Below are 16,674 nucleotides of genomic sequence, written 5' to 3'. Positions count from 1 at the left end.
TTTAGAGGCGTCCCTGGAGGTGCTGTATGGTTATTACAGTCGCACGGACCGAGAGAGGATTTCAGGGGAGGGCAATAGAGACGTGATCTGGGCTAGAGGGGCCAGAAATCGGTAGATTGAGCGGCTAGAGAGGCCGGAGGTAAGTGGCTGTAGAAGTCGGGCGGACCCGGAATCCAGAGGAAACGGGACCATGACTTATGCTTATCTCTTCAAGTACATCATCATCGGGGACACAGGTGAGCTGCGGGCGACTGCCCTCACGGCTGGGGCGGGGATCCGAAGCTCACAAACCGGGGCGTGGGGCGGGGCTCATTTAGTGGGCTGGGCGATTAAGTGAAGTGCGGGCGGGGGCGGGGCGGCCGGGGGCGGGGCTCGGAGCTCCCCTTCCCCAGCCCCGGACGGCCTGACTCGAGATTGTTCTTGGGACGCGTGAGTCTTAGAACGTGCGTCTTCCTCTTTTAGGTGTGGGAAAGTCATGTCTCCTCCTGCAGTTTACGGACAAGCGGTTCCAGCCTGTCCACGACCTCACAATAGGTAAGTCCATCTACTTGTCCCAGAAGAGAGAACTGAAACCTGACTAGCTGAAATGGAAAGTTAGCAGCCTTCAGTGTTCGAAGTAAAAAGTTACGTCTTCCTATTTTTAAGCTAGTCCAGAGTTACGTTAAATTAAGAATGACTAACCAAATGCTGATAAATGGGGAGTAGTGTAATGGGGAGTAAATAATTGAAAGGTAACTTAAGAGATGGGCATGAGGTATGGATTCATTGCTGTAGGATTCCCCCCACAAATATGTTTATGAAGAATTCCACGGAAACTTAACTACTTATTAAAAAACCGACCTTGTTTTGTGATAAACTAGTGCTAACCTCACGTATGTTTTTCAAAGTAATCACCAACATACAGATTTTTGTGTGTTGGAGAGGAAGAAGTAAATTTGAAGAACCATCCCAGACTTAGAGTTAAAAGGTAGGTGAAAACTAAAAACTTTTAAACAAAAGAGTGTGCTAGAGTTCCAGAATCACAGTGGTGATCATGGGAAGCATAAATGTTCGCTGCACATTTGTGTTAAGATAGGGCCCGCTGGAGCCTTCACAGCCCCTTTGGCATAATCTACATTAACCCTACCCCAGATGAGGAATATATATAAAACTAACCTTCTTGCCATGCAAATATAGTTTCTGAGTAAAATCCTTAACTCCCGTTTTTATCATATTGCTACTTTTCAAATCCCACCTTATTGACATCTGAAGCTACTTCTGCTCCCAAATGCCCTGTTCAGAGCCAAATAACTCATGGAGTCAGAAAAGGATTTAGAGGATAACATCAATAGGAAAATATCTTTGTAAGTTAATACGAAGTGAACAGCCACACTGTAATAGGTGCTAATGATACAGTGCTTAACCAGGCAAACATTGTGCCTGCCCGTAAGTAGTTTATAGTCTTCTGATGTAGGAGGTGGGGCTGGGGACAGATACTGATAAGTAAATTCCTATGGCAAATGGGGAGGAGAATCTGCACTTTGTTCTGGAAAGGCTGAAAATGGAATGAACAGAGTTAGCCAGGCAAAGGGCTTGTCAAGATGGAAAAGTGGTCAGAGCAAGAGGGAATATTATTTGCAAATGCTCAGGAATGACAGAGATCAGTCTATCTTTGGAAAACTGAAAGGAATTTAATATGGCTGCAGCATGAAGTTTAAAGTGGACACTGGCAAAAAATAAAGCTAGAGAATATATTAAAGACCATGTTTTGAAACAGCTGAAGGTAATGACATTTTTAAATGGAGGAATGACGTGATCAGGTTTTTGCTAGAGTCATACATAGGCTCTGTTTCTTTCCGAATTCAGTCTTGTATACCAAGGTAAGGCAGTTGGATAGAAAATATGTGCAAAATACAAGGATCTCTGAGTGCATAACTGGGGGAAGTTGCATAAAAGTCAAGTTTTATTTTTTAATTCTTCACCATTGAAATTCCATTCTATTGTACAGAAAGAAAAAAAATCTAGTGACTTTTTTCAGTAACTATCACTGTGCATGATGAGACAGTCTAGAGTAGTAGGAAACATTTTTTACATCTTTTTTGTTTTAATGTTTATTTTTGGGAGATAGAGTGGGGGAGGGGCAGAGAGAGAGAGAGAGACACAGAATCTGAAGCAGGCTCCAGGCTCTGAGCTGACAGCACAGAGCCGGATACATGGCTTGAACCCATGAAACGTGGGATCATGACCTGGGCTGAAGTCAACCGACTGAGTCATGCAGGCGACCCTATATCTTTCTTTTGATTGCAGCATCTTAGAGTTGAGAGAGATACTCCAGATAGTACTGTGCATGGGGCCAGTGAATAGACACCTATCAGCCTTTTAGCAGATCCTAAATTAGTGCTCTTTCTTACTTGGAAATCAGAATTCTCTAGTAAAGTACTATATAAAAATAGAAAATAGGACAAATTGTCTGACTTACAATCAAGTATTTTCAGTGTGAGCGACCTTCGATTTTAAGTTTTGTTCTGACATTACTTGAAAGAAGATGAATGCTGGGACACCTGGCTCAGTCAGTTAAGTGTCTGACTTCAGCTCAAGTCATGGTTTCACGGTTCTTGAGTTCGAGCCCTGTGTTGGGCTCTGTGCTGACAGCTCAGAGCCTAAAGCCTGCTTTGGATTCTGTGTGTTCCTCTCTCTGCCCCTCCCCCACTTACACTCTCTCAAAAATAAACATGGGGGGAGAAAAAAAAGGTGAATACCAGGTAAGCCAAAACCTTTATCCAGACTGTCGGTTTCCGTACTATGAGGAAAGCTATTTTCTGGTGAACTTTGGGAATCATTGGAGATCTGAAATGTATCACTCTTGAGAACCTGTTTCTTAGGTGGGCTCTTTTCTCAAATAAAAAATTACAGAATTGCAAAAATACTAGAAATACTGGACTAGAGAGTGAGAAAATGTTAGGAAATATATATTTTTTTAATCTTAACATATTTGTTTAAAAAAGTCGGAAAATTAAACACTACTAATCAAATTTAAGTGTTCATATTACTAAAAATTTATTCACTGTTTCTACTTGATTTCTTAATTAGTGGTATCTCCACATCTGCTTTTTGGTTACATTCCTGAGGTCATTATCATCTGGAACACGGTTTTTAATTCTGAAAGGAAAATGGAAACTCAAGGAACACAAAATTAACTGTAGCAAATAGCGGTAATGGGTTTAGTGGTACTGAGGGCAGACAGAGGATGAGTCACCACACTGGGGAAGAACATGAACCTCTCAATGTGGGTGATGTTCATGAAAATCACATTCCTTCTTTTGCTCTTCACTGACAGGTGTGGAGTTTGGGGCCCGTATGGTCAACATTGATGGAAAACAAATCAAGCTGCAAATCTGGGATACGGTGAGAGAGAACAGGATAACTCAGTCCCTGACTAAGATCCAAACAACAGTAAAGGCTGATGCCCCGGGGCAGAGGACTAGAAAGGGGCTGATGGTGGAGTTGAGAGTAGGAAAAGAGTTTTCACTTTCATTTGTTACAGTTATGAATTCTGAATGCCTGTCTTTGTGTTTTTGTTTTAAATAGCCCAAGTAATGTATTTGTCCTAGTAAAATTAAAAGCTGTAGAGTAAAATGTGAATGTCCCCTTTACACACACAAACCTCTTCTTCCTTCCAATCCTGGTTTCTGCCTAACCAGAATAAACCAGTATGAATGCTTCAGTGCTTGTACTTTCAGACTTGTTCTGTGTGTTCAGATACATAAACATACACAAATCTGTGGTGGTGGTTTTGTTTTTGTTGTACATGCATAAAATCACGGCAAAGTAGACCTAGCTGTGGGAATTAGGTGTTTTTTTTTTTTTATTTTTTGGAGGGGGGGGTAGGGGCAGAGGGAGGGTGGCTCAGAGGGGCAGAGGGCGCCTGGGTGGCTTAGTTGGTTAAGTGTCCGACTTCAGCTCAGGTCATGATCTCACAGTTGGTGGATTCGAGCCCCTCATTGGGCTCTGACAGCTCAGAGCCTGGAGCCTGCTTCAGATTCTGTGTCTCCCTCTCTCTCTGCCCCTCACCTACTCTATACTCTGTCTCCGTCTCAGAAATAAGTAAACATTGGAGCGCCTGGGTAGCCCAGTCGGTTGAGCATCTGACTTCTGCTCAGGTCGTGATCTCACAGCTCGTGAGTTTGAGCTCCATGTCGGGCTCTGTGCTGACAGCTTGGAGCCTGGAGCCTGCTTCAGATTCTGTGTCTCCCTCTCTCTCTGCCCCTAACCCACTCATATTCTGTCTCTGTCTCTCAAAAATAAATAAACATCAAAAAAAAATTTTTAAAAACCCAAACATTAAGAAAAAAATTAATACATATAACATACAAAGTATATGTTGATCAACACGTTATATATTGGGTGAGACTTCTGATCAACAGTAGGTTATTAGCAGTTAAGGTTTGGAGGAGTCAAAGTTGGAGGAATTTTAATTGCATGGGGGTTAGGCTTCCTAACTCTTGCATTGTTCCAGGGTCAACTGTCAGTTAACTTGCTGCTCTAGGCTCTTTATGCAGAGTCTTTTTCTGGTAGTCTCCAAGGTTGTTACCACTTTTGGATGCACTGATTTATTAGGTATTTTCAACTAGGATGATGTTCTCTCATACATTATTTGGTTGTATTTGCAAGTATTTTAATAACCTTTTGCCTTTCTGAACAGACTTACATCTCCCCTTAGTGGCTTGCCCTAATTATAGGAACATGAATAACTTTACATCTCTATTAGTGGAAGAACTATCCACATAACTCTAAATCTTCCAAACTTGTTTTTTGGCTAGTTTGTCTCTAGTCTTTTCCTCCCAATTAAGCTTAAGAGATATTATTCTATGTTTTTTATTAAGGTTAAGTTCATATATTTCTTAAGCAGCTGTCACTTGTTCTCTGCTTTCTTTTATTATTGTGACCCAGGGGTTTGTTGTCACTATTAACTGAAATGGGTATGTTGCAACTCTCCTTTTATTATCTCCTGGTTTTTATATTTCCCACAAAGATTTGACCTCCTAAAGAGGCCACAGGACAAATTCTGAGGACGTCACAAAGAATGAAACCTATAGATGTCAAGACTGGTAGTCCTTTTAACTTAAACCTTTACCATTTCAAGAAATGGATGTTTTCGTGCCAGGAGACCCAATAGCTGACAGCGGTATGATCACGGTTAAGAGAATGTCAAAGTGTTGGCTTGCTGGCTTTTGCTTTTTTTGCTTTTTTTTTTTCCCTTACCTGGTATAACATGAGACGTATTGGATCATAAAATAAGAAAGTTGAGAGCCACTGCTCTGTTGACAGGCTCCTCAAGGACCATATGTCCTGATGATGCAACTGGCCTTTTTTCTGTTCCCTTTTAATAATTGTTTTGAGATTGAACTAATCTTTGTTGAATCATAAAAAGATACCAGGTTTCAGCATACTGGGGTTTTCTGTTTGAAATTTCTAAGAGATTCTTGCCTATAATGTGATGTGTTTCTTGTCTGCTACTCTGGGTAAGTCTGATCATTTCTCCCTTGTCAGCCCTGATCTTCTCATTGCTTACCCACCTTGGTTTCCCACTTTGTTGACCTCATTCTCTCACTCCCAAAGCCATCCTACATGAAAATATTCAGGGATTACCATGAAGGGTGTTTTTTAAAGAGATCAGGTTATCCAGAGTTTTTTGTTGTCACTGTTCTGGTAATTGGTAAGGATTTAGAGAGCCATAGGACTTTTTTTTTTTTTTTTTTTTTTTTTTGGTAGGCTCTACGCTCAACTTGGAGCTTGAACTCATGACCCTGAGATCAAGAGTTATATGTTACACCAAATAAATCAGCCAGATGCACCTAGAAAACCATATTACTTTTTATCTTCTTTCATTCTGTACATAGAGTTGCCCAAATAACTCATGCTAACTGAAGAGAGACATTGTACTGTAGTTAGTATAAAATACTCGTCAATCCTGAATTCACTTGTATTTTACTTTAGAATGTATTTTGATTTTTAGGAAATGGGCCTATCTGACTTTGTAGGAATTGATACTTCAAACTACAGTTGACCCTTAAACAACATGGGGGTTAGGGGTATTGACCCCCATATAGTCGAAAATCTGTGTATAACTTTTGACCCCCCCCCAAAAAAAAAACCACTTAAGTACTAAAAACATTTGACCAGAGGCTTACCCATAACGTAGTCAATTAAACCATACTTCGTGTGTTAGATGTATTATATACTGTTCCTTTTAATAAAGTAAACTAGAGAAAAGAAAATGTTATTAAGAAAATTATAAGGGAGAAAAATGCATTTACAGTGCTGTGCTGGTAAAAACAAAAATTTAATTCTTTGCTGTTCTTTGCTCCATCTTAATTCTTTGCTCCTTTAGATGTTTTTAATGGGGTTGGACAAAGAGAACCTCAAACCAATGCAGACCAGCCCAAATTGAGCCACTCACTCTTTCTAGCTTATTGTCTCAACAAAGGTTCATAAACTGGACTGAGATGAAAAAGTAAAGGGATATGGTTTTAAACAGCATTTTCTGATGAGCCCCTGGAAGTATTTTTAGCTGCTAAAGTTAAACGCTGCCATGTGCTTCAATTATCACATAGGCCTGCCTCAAGCTTTCCCTTTTAGTTCCTAGAAGGCCACAGGGACGAAGGGGCCTTTCAACAATAGCAGAAGAGGAGAAAAAGTAAGGTAAAATCAAAATGGGAATCAGTTTAAGACCTAAAACTATTAGGGACTAAATAAAACGTTAAGTGAGCTCTTGCAGAGAAAAAGTATGTTTTACATCTTAAAAGTATTGTTAATATTACCAACAAAACTCTTTAGAATTATTTTTGATTTGGGTGTTCTAACAGGCATACAACTCACTAAAACATTTGTATGATTCTTGTGAAAAGAGAGTTTCTTATTGTGGGAAACATAACCTTAGAATTAACATACTGGAACTCTCTTCTCATGTTCAAACCCATGTGTTTAGATTGTATGATATAATGGCTAGGAGAGCAAAGTTTTATGCTAGGATGCACTAACATCCTAAGTTTAAATATGGATTCAGTATTTATAGATTTTATAACTTTTGACCAGTTACCGTTCTGAGCCTGAATTTCCCCATTTATATTATTAGCATTCCTTGTTATTGTTAGTATACTATGAGAAAGCCATTTTTTCCTCATCTCACATTTTAGTTTTCCCATCTTTAAAATATGAATAGTAGTCTTTCTTCCTAACCTTTATGTAGGGATATGAGGATAAATGATTTCAAGAATGTGAAAATTTTCTTTTTTAAGGATTTATTTATTTCAGTAATCTTTACACCCAGCATGAGGATTGAACTCACCACCCCAAGATCAAGAGTTGGATGCTCTACCGACTGAGCCAGCCCAAGAATGTGAAGACTTTTGTAATAGGACAGGTTAAATACCAGGATATTATTAATAATAAAATAGTTATTTAATAGATGCTTTTGCTTTCTATGAGGGGAAAAAAATAAAACTATTCCATCAAGAAAGCAAAAGTACCCAGTATATGGGGGCATTAATAAATAGGTCAGTTATAAATATCTTGGCCCCTATTGGAAATGAAATTAGAGTGTGAATGTTGGGTTTTTTAAGGAAAACTGTCCTGGGCCCTAGGTTTCTTTCCCTGTTTCTGATTCTTATTTGCCCTGACAAGATCCCAGCAGGGGATGTCTTGGTAGTCCTGCCTTTAGTAGTGGAACAGTAAATGTCAATTAGGATATGCCAAATTTAAGTGCTTTGTATCTGACCACTTTTCTACACTGACCCATTGGAATGAAACTTTCATTAGACAGGGTGTTGGCGTTCTAAGATAAGTTTCTTTTTTACAGATAAAAGAATGCAAACAGAAAAGTTAATGTGGTGTGTTCAATGTCATGTTGCGATTGAAAATGCTCTTTGAGTTTCTAGTCCTGTTTCCAGTTGTTCTGTCCTATGGGACATTGGAAAATGTATGGGAATGTCTTTTGACGGTCATACTGACCATGGGGTGTTAACTGGCATTGAGTGACTGGGAGCCAGGGAAGCTAAACATTCTTTTTTGATGGACAGTGTCACAGGAATAATTGACCCACCCCTAATGTCAACTGTGTTTTCATTGAAAAATGTTAATTTCCCACCTGGACATCCCCCTGGGAAGTCAGGTTTCCTTTCTCTACTTCTCTTAAGAGAAGTTGTTTTAAAAAAAAAAAAAAATTTTAATGTTTATTTGTTTTTGAGAGAGAGAGAGCACAAGTGGGGGAGGGGCAGAGAAAGAGAGAGAGGGAGACACAGAATCCAAAGCAGGCTCCAGGCTCTGAGCTGTCAGCACAGAGCCCGGTGCAGGGCTCGAACTCACAAACCATTAGATCATGACCTGCGATCATGACACTTAACCAACCGACTGAGCCACCCAGGCGCCCTAAGAGAAGTTCTTTCTTAAAATTTAGTCCTTTGTGATTGACTGGCATGGGATCAAGTAATTTCTCTGGAAATAACCTGATTTTGTTGGGATTTTTTTTGTTGCTGTGTTGGTGGGAAAGGCCGGGCAAGAATCCTTCCGTTCCATCACCCGTTCCTACTACAGGGGCGCAGCTGGAGCCCTGCTAGTGTATGATATCACACGGTGAGTCAGGTCAAGTGGGCGGGAGGGACTTTCCCTGATGGCCTCGAAATCTTTTTCTTTTCTATAGACTGATTCTGTTAAGAATGCTAAAGAGGAATGGCTTTTCTAGTATTTTTCTTTACACATGTATTTCCCTCTTTTGCCAAGCGTTTCGGAATTACTTTGGCATTTTGAAATGGGCCTGTGACTTTCTAAACTTTTCTGCTGTAGGCGTGAAACCTTCAACCACCTGACCTCCTGGTTAGAGGATGCCCGGCAACACTCCAGCTCCAACATGGTTATCATGCTGATTGGGAATAAAAGGTGAAATTTTATTTGTAGAAATAATGAGCAGAAGTCATATAAGTGCTCTGTGGATATTAAATCACTTGGTCCCTAAACTTCTTTGGTTTGTAGCACTCTTAGTAAAAAAAAAAAAAAATTATTGTAAAATGTACATAATGTAGAATTTACTATTTTAACCATTTTTAAGTATACAGTTTTGTGGCGTTAAGCATATTCACATTGTTTTGTAGCCATCACCACCATTTGAGTCCAGAACCTTTCATCTTCCCATCTGAAACCCTGTACGCATTAAATGCTAACTGCATTCTCCATCTCACCAGGCCCTGGCAATCACCATTCTGCTTTCTGTCTCCATGAATTCGACTACTCTAGGCATCTCATTTCTGTGGAATCATAATATTTGTCCTTTTGTGACTGGCATATTTCATTTACCATGATGACCTCAAGGTTCATTCATAATGTAGCATGTGTCAGAATTTCCTTCCTTTTTTTTTCTCTTTTAATTTTATTTATCTTGAGAGAGGGAGAGAGTGGGGGAGAGGCAGAGAGAGAGGGAGAGAGAGAGAGAATCCCAGGCAGCTGTCTGCAACTGTCAGTGCAGGGCCCAACGTGGGGGGAACTCGTGAACTGTGAGATCATGACCTGAGCCAAAATTGGACGCTTAACCAACTGAGCCACCCAGGTGCCCCCCTCCTTCTTAAGGATGAGTGGTACTCTTTTGTGTGTTACTCGCCCCATTTTGTTATTTAGGTGTTGATAGACACTGGGGTTGCTTCTGTCTTGGCTATTGTGAATAATGCTGCCATCACCATCAGTATACACATACCTGTTTGGGTCCCTGCTTTCATTTCTTTGAATTACAGAAGTGGAATTGCTGGATCTTATCAAAATTATAGGTTTACTTTTTTGAGGCACTGCCATACTGTTTTTCCTACTTGCTGTACAATTTTATATTCCTACCAGCCACACCCTAGGGTTCCAATTTCTCCACAGCCTCAGCAACACTTTTTATTCGGAGTAAGTTTTCTGTGGCACCCATAGGCCAAAAGAAATGCCCAACAGTTTTGTTATTAAACACATCTAAACAACATAAGTCTTTTTGTCATTATGATGTGGTGACTTTGAAAATGGAAAACATGAAAGAAAAAATTTTAATTTCATCCTTAAATGTCCATAATTACTTACCAATGACTTGGGTGTGCCTGTCAGGACTGTACAACTTCTCAAAGTTGGAATCAAGATTGGTCATTGCCACTCTCATTTTCTGTTCCAAATTGATTTTGTACTTTTTATCAAGCAGCTGCCAAAAAACTGAGGTTATACAAACACAGGCAAATGTTGAACGGGATCTATTGTGATGTGACAGCGACATCGCAAACTGTCTTAGGCTTGTAATTCATGTGGTGTTCTGACGGCAAGTGTTAACTGTTTCCCAAGAAAATTTATTTGCTTCTTTAAGTTGTTTATTTTTGAGAAAGAGAGAGAGCATGAGCAGGGGAGGGGCGGCGGGGGGAGAAGATCCAAAGCAGGCTCTGCGCTGACAGCAGAGCGCCTGATGTGGGGCTCCAACTCACAAAACTTGAGATCAGGACCTGAGCCGAAGTCAGATGCTTACCAACCCAGGTGCCCCACCCTTGAAAATTCAAAGTATCCTGTGGCACCCTTATGAGTTCATAGTAATGCCTAGAGTGCAGCATTTGAGAACTGTGGCCACAGACTAATTGTGCTAATTTATTGGAACTATGTTTTAGATGTCTATTCGCCAGACCCTGAGTTTATAAGGTGAGAAAAAAGAGAGTCATGCCAGTGGTCTTTTGGAGCTTATAGTCTAGTGGAGACATAAATATTAAATATAGAAGGATTTGTATCTAATTACAAATTGTGAGAAATGCAGTGAAGGTAGAAAAAGGTGCTATAGAAGAGAATGACAGGGTACCTATTTTTAATTAAGGGTGACAAGCCAGAATCTGAAGAACAGGTAAGAGTTCAGTGGGCAAAGTTTAAAAAAAGAAAAAGGTATCAGGGAGAACAAACTTAAAGCCTTGAACTGGGAAGAACCTTAGCAAGGTTATGGTATTGAAAGAAATTAGGTATTGAAAGAAGTTAAGCGTCCAACTTCGGCTCAGGTCATGATCTCATAGTTCGTGGTTTTGGGCCCCACATCGGGCTCTGTGCTGACAGCTCGGAGCCTGGAGCCTGTTTCAGACTCTGTGTCTCCCTCTTTCTCTGCCCCTCCCCACTCCCTTCTGTCTGTCTCTCTCTCAAAAATAAACATTAAAAATTAAAAAAAAGTATGGTTGGGATGAATCAGGGGGAATGTTGCAAGGTGGGATTGGGAAGGTAGGCAGGAGCCAGGTCTTGTAGCTCTTTCAGGCCTTAGGAAGAAGTGTGGATTTTATTCTAAACACAGTAGGAAGCTTTTAAGAGTTGTCAGGAGAGATGTGGCCTGATTAGATCTTAAGAGCTCCCTCGAGGGGTTGAAGTGGGAGGTCAGTTTCAGTAGTCCAAATGAGAATGGTGGCGGGAACTCACGTGGTGACACCAGGATGGCGTTAAGGTGCAGTTTGGAAGTTCCTCACTTTGGGAAGGATTGGGTATTTGGAGTGAAGAAGGAAAAGCTGTTAAAATAATGTCTTGTGGGGTGCCCAGGTAGCTCGGTCAGCTAAGTCTCTGACTCTTGATTTCGGCTCAGGTCATGATCTCATGGTTGGTGGGATCGAGCCCCTCATTCAGGCTCCTTGCTGACGGCGGGGAGCCTGCTTGGGATTCTCTCTCTCTCTCCCTGTCTCTCCATTTCTCTCTACCCCTCCCCTGCTCTTGTGGGCGTGTGCTCTATCTCAAAATAAATAAGCATTAAAAAATAATAACAACATCTTGGTTTTAGCTTGTGCCCTGTATGGAGATGTGGAAGCCTGGGGCGGAAGCAGTTTGGGCAAAAAGAGGGAAAAGATCAAGTTCTATTTTGATTTATGTTTGAGGTGCCTTTTATACATCAGACTGGAAACGAAGAACTGACAAGTGGATAACAGGTCTGGAGTTTAGAGGGGTGTCTGGGCTAGAGGTGGACGTTTAGATGGATAGTTCTTCCCTGGTCTTCACACAGCTGGTGAGTGATAAATACGCAGTTGGTAGATTTGTTGTTCTTCACTGGACTTACTCCTTGATTTCTTTTCATGGTTGGAAAACTGGAAACCTCCAAAATGCAAATTTCCAGTTAGAAAAATGACAGTCACACAATCCATCCTTACCTTTGTCTGCAGCCTTTGTCCTGTCTTGTCAGAAGGTCTTTCCATGCCACTTAATTGCTTTTCTCAGTCCATGGCTCCACCTTCTTACCCCTCATATCACCTAATTTTATATATCTCATTTTTCTCTGAATCTTTTATTTTTGTGGTGGTAAACTGCTATTACATATGTTAACAGTGAGACTAGTGAGAAGGCAACTGTGTTCTTACTCCTGACACACTTTATTCTTGTGGGTTGATTCTAGTAAAAGAAAAAGACACTGCTATGGGATGGACATCTGTAACTTTACTTTCTAACAACTGCAAGTCCCTTTTCATCTTCCCTTGGCTCTCACTGGATCTCATTCCGAAAAGAAGCATAGGGCACAAGAAGCCTTGAGGAACTATGGGGCTTGCCCTATCCATTTATAAACCTTTTTCTCTATAATAGAGTAAGGTATTAGTCTCAACATTACAGTAGCTGTCATGAATTTGAAGAACCATTTTCCAGGAGGCTACCGAAATCATTAACCCTGTACAAGAGAATGTCCTATAGGATATGCGTTCGTGATGTATTAACTGGTGGTTGAAGGATTCTAACTAGGATTCTTTTAAAATAAGAGTTTCTTCTTTCACTTGGATCTTTTTTGAGTTTTCTCCTCAACTACTCTCTTGCAGTGACTTAGAGTCCCGTAGGGATGTGAAGAGAGAAGAAGGAGAGGCCTTTGCCCGGGAGCATGGACTTATCTTCATGGAAACTTCAGCCAAAACAGCCTGCAATGTTGAAGAGGTACTACTTGGGGAAAGTAGGGAAAACTTTTCAGAGATGACACTGTATCTTTATCCTTTTATTCAGAATTCTCTTTTAGAAGACATAAGTAAAGGAAGGATGTCTTGTGGTCACAGTGATCATATATCTCCCTTTAAGGGAATTGTTGCATTTTTTGGGCCTTGATTCCTACGGTTTAACTTTTGCCTTGGGTAACATTAATAAGTGGATTAGATTCCACATTGCTTGTAAATATTTTAGTTGGAGGGTCTAATGGGTTCTATTGTAGTTATTCTGAAGCCTGCTACTGACTATCTTTAGTAACTAATTGAGAACAGAGCATGTTTTATTTGGAGAAGGTGCCAATCTAGGAACATCTTGGGTTAGTATCAAAATACCATGTATTCAGTCCCTTTTTTCATTTTGAAACAGAGACTTTGGGGGACCTTCTGTATTTTTACTCTGGTCTCTTAATGGTTCCTAATTCACCTTAGAAATCCAAATAGGAATAATACTTGCATTTGTTTTTCTTAATTTTCTACCTAAACTTGACCCTAATAATACGATTTATGTTTCCTTTAGGCCTTCATTAACACAGCCAAAGAAATATATAGGAAGATCCAGCAGGGTTTATTTGATGTTCACAATGAGGTGAGAATGGGTGGGGAACCGACAGTTAACTTTGCTTTCTGTTGAAGAGGACAAGAAACCCCCCTAGAATGTAAGCATTTCCTTTCTAGCATCATGCTGTTTGAAGCTATGCCAGTTCATACTTTATCTTTTTTATATATGTACACAAAAACCTGTCATCATTTTCTCTTTTTTAAAGAGGTTATTAGTTGGCAATCTAAAAGGTTATACTATAGTACAGGAGGTTTTCTTTGCAACTTCAGTTTTTAGCATCTTAGAGTTTAGGGGTGGTGTAATTCCTAACTGCTCAACAGGGCCATTTCTATAAAGCAAATTCTGGGGCAAAACAAAAAGAATTCTATGCTAACATCACTCTTTGCCTCCTCCTACTCTTACCTGATCTCATCCTGATTCTGCACATGGCTGTGAAACCCAAGTAGAACAGTCTCCTTAAAAATGGGCACAAGGGTCACTTGTTACCTGAGCTGGTCATCACATCTTTATTGTTGACAGTTATTGTTCCACAACAGTCTGCCTAGGGCATATGGTTAAGAGCCAAAGCCATATCTGCTTCTAGAAAATGTCATTAATGACTTTTCTTTTTGTGCCTCTTCTTTCTCCCATTTACTTTATTATTATTTTTTTTGTTTCAAGTTTTTATTTAAATTTGAATTAACATACAGTGTAACATTGGTTTCAAGAGTAGAATTTAGTGATTCATCACTTACATACAACACCCAGTGCTCATCAAAACAAGGTGCCCTCCTTAATGCCCATCACCCATTTAGCTCAACCCCCCCCCCCCCCCCCCACCTTTCTCTCCAATGTACTTTAGCACTGAGGTGGGAACTCTTGCCTCTTTTCTTTTCCAGGCAAATGGCATCAAGATTGGTCCTCAGCAGTGTATTTCAACGTCAGTGGGACCCAGCGCCTCCCAGCGGAGCTCTAGTGAAATAGGGTCCAACTCTGGCTGCTGCTGAATATCTGGCCTGGACTCTTTTTTTCCTTCCTGGAACAGCTTCAGATCAATAGGCTTAAAGAAAGAGGTCTTAACTTGCTTTGGCTGAGAAAAGCCTCTTTTCAAGGTGTGATGTTTTGCCTTTCCACTTAAAGACCAGGGAAGAATTTGGGCCCTTACTGACCTGTCCTTCTTCAGGGACGTGAGCATTCCCTATAGATTAGGGCTCTTCTCATCCTCCTATTTTAATTTCTAAAATCTTAGGATCAGAGTCGATTGTCATGGTAGCTGAAAAATAAATTCTTTTGTAAGCATATACAATTTGCTCCCCACCAAGAATTAGTAACAAGGGTTGAAGACATTCTGCTTGAGCACTTGATTTTCCTGGGATCTGACTGGCTGACCTTTGGATGGTGGGTCCTCTAGGAATTTTATTGATTGTTTGTACTTGCCACTTTGTCTAAGAGTTCTTGTAGAGGGCACTTCCTTCTGCTTGAACTGCTCAAGGATGCTGAATACTTCACCATCCCATTGCTAGTTTCTCTGTCTCGGAGTTAACTACAAAACTTTGGGGAGAGCAGTGGAGTTGCTCCTGGACCTGTGGCTACTTATTATTATTACCTAAAGAAAACCTCTTTCCCCATTTGTTTTGTTTTAGGGACCAGACCTAACACTACAGTGTCTTTCACCAAATTAAACCCTTACTGTTTCATCACACTTCTTAATGAGACCTATTTAGACTTTCTACTCTAATCAAGCTAATCTGCTTACTGGACATGACATATATACTTCCACTTATATGCCTTTGCACATGCCCTACTCTCTGCTAACATACTCAGTCCAAAAATTTTTCCTTCAGAAAGCCTTCTTTGACCTAGGGACTTCTAAATAATTATTGACGCAGTACCCTATGAGCTTTCGTATGTTGTTTACTCATTTGTATATTTATTTATATTTATGTTACTTTGTAAATTTGTTTTGTAGTTGTTTTCTGTGTGGAATCTGTCTCCTATGTAGGTTGTAAGCTCCTTGAGAGCAGGAACCATGTTATCCCTTTACTTTTGTAAACCACACCCTCCACTATTCCTTCACAATGCCTAGTGCTATTCATTATGTGATCATTGGATTTGACTGACATACTTAAAGACTTGGAACAGGTTTATTGTAGACTGCAGAGGAAACAAAAGGTCTTACAGTATCTTTTTGTAACTATCTCAGTCTCTTCTGGTCTGCCCACCCTGGATTCCATATTGCTCTTCCCGCTTGTCTCTTTCTCCCTTTGCCTCCATTCTATGCAGCATATAGTAAGGCTGTCTGCTTCCACGCAGTCAAATAAGTGGGTACTTCTCTAGCCATTTTTCTTTTCAAGGACATATAATACTAAGCTAATCTGCCTTTGCTTCACTCATCAAGCAGCCTTCTGGGTCAGTTTTTGTATCTTTTGCCTTGATGTCCCATTCTCTTCCACAGCACTAGGGTCTCATGACTTTTTCTAATTTTTTTTGTTGTTGACGAATTGTTTCATTATTAAATATATGCATGTATCCAACTGCTCATATTTCATGTGTTCTTTCTGATTTTATCCCAGACATACATAGATACTCTCCTTCTAGGAAATTGTGTCAAAAGTATTGGAAGAAGCCTCCGTGAGATATACTTTTTATTTCTTTTTTTTTTTAGTTTAAGTTCCAGTTAATATTCAGTGTAAATTAGTTTCAGTGTGCAGTATAATGATTGAACACTTCCATATATGACCTGGTGCTCCTCACAACTTGCAGATACATTCATTTTATACTGTATTTTGCCCCCAGTGGTAGTAATAATAGTTAACACTACACCTCAGGAAGTTTGAAGACTTTTGACATTTGGGGTAATCTTTTTTTTTTTTTTAAGTTTACTTATTTATTTTGAGAGAAAGTGCCAGTGTGGGAGGGGTGGAGAGGGAGAGGGAGAATCCCAAGCAAGCTCCCGTGCTGTCAGCGTGAAGCCTGAAAGAGGGGCTCAATCCCACCAACCGTGGGATCATGACCTGACCTGACACCAAGAGTCTGAGGCTTACCAACTGAGACACCCAAGTGCCCCTAGGGTAGTGCTTTGCTTATGCTTTTGTTTTGTTTTGTTTTTAATCCTACCTTGTTCCAAAGGGATTTGAGGCTGTTGAGTTTGGGGCTAGCCTGTCCCCTCACAGTTGAGACAAA

The 16,674-nt window shown here is 40.3% G+C and overlaps 1 protein-coding gene across 2 annotated transcripts; it reads left to right on the top strand.

Moving 5' to 3' along the window:
• The first annotated feature begins 80 nt into the window (after positions 1–80).
• On the top strand, positions 81–16,034 carry RAB2B (RAB2B, member RAS oncogene family). Of its 2 annotated transcripts, none has more exons than XM_078448412.2 (8): positions 81–236; positions 463–534; positions 3,317–3,384; positions 8,528–8,610; positions 8,821–8,913; positions 12,798–12,909; positions 13,471–13,539; positions 14,391–16,034. In XM_078448412.2, exons 1-8 carry the CDS (start codon positions 191–193, stop codon positions 14,496–14,498), a joined length of 651 nt encoding a protein of 216 aa, XP_078304538.1. In that variant the 5' UTR covers positions 81–190; the 3' UTR covers positions 14,499–16,034. The 2 variants fall into 2 exon arrangements, with proteins under 2 accessions (XP_078304538.1, XP_078304539.1); XM_078448413.2 differs by lacking the exon at positions 81–236 and adding an exon at positions 888–967 and having other exon boundaries at positions 457–534.
• The last annotated feature ends 640 nt before the right edge of the window (positions 16,035–16,674 follow it).

Source organism: Panthera onca, chromosome B3, assembly GCF_046562875.1.
Source record: "Panthera onca isolate mPanOnc1 chromosome B3, mPanOnc1 haplotype 2, whole genome shotgun sequence".
Lineage (NCBI taxonomy): Eukaryota > Metazoa > Chordata > Mammalia > Carnivora > Felidae > Panthera > Panthera onca.
The sequence above is the reverse complement of the archived record's forward strand: the minus strand, read 5'-3'. Positions and strand labels throughout refer to the sequence as shown.

Coding starts and splice junctions, on each gene's coding strand:
- RAB2B (XM_078448412.2), top strand. CDS start 191: ATGACTTATGCTTATCTCTTCAAGTACATCATCATCGGGGACACAG. Junction 237..462: donor CATCATCATCGGGGACACAG/GTGAGCTGCGGG, acceptor TTCCTCTTTTAG/GTGTGGGAAAGTCATGTCTC. Junction 8,914..12,797: donor ATGCTGATTGGGAATAAAAG/GTGAAATTTTAT, acceptor ACTCTCTTGCAG/TGACTTAGAGTCCCGTAGGG.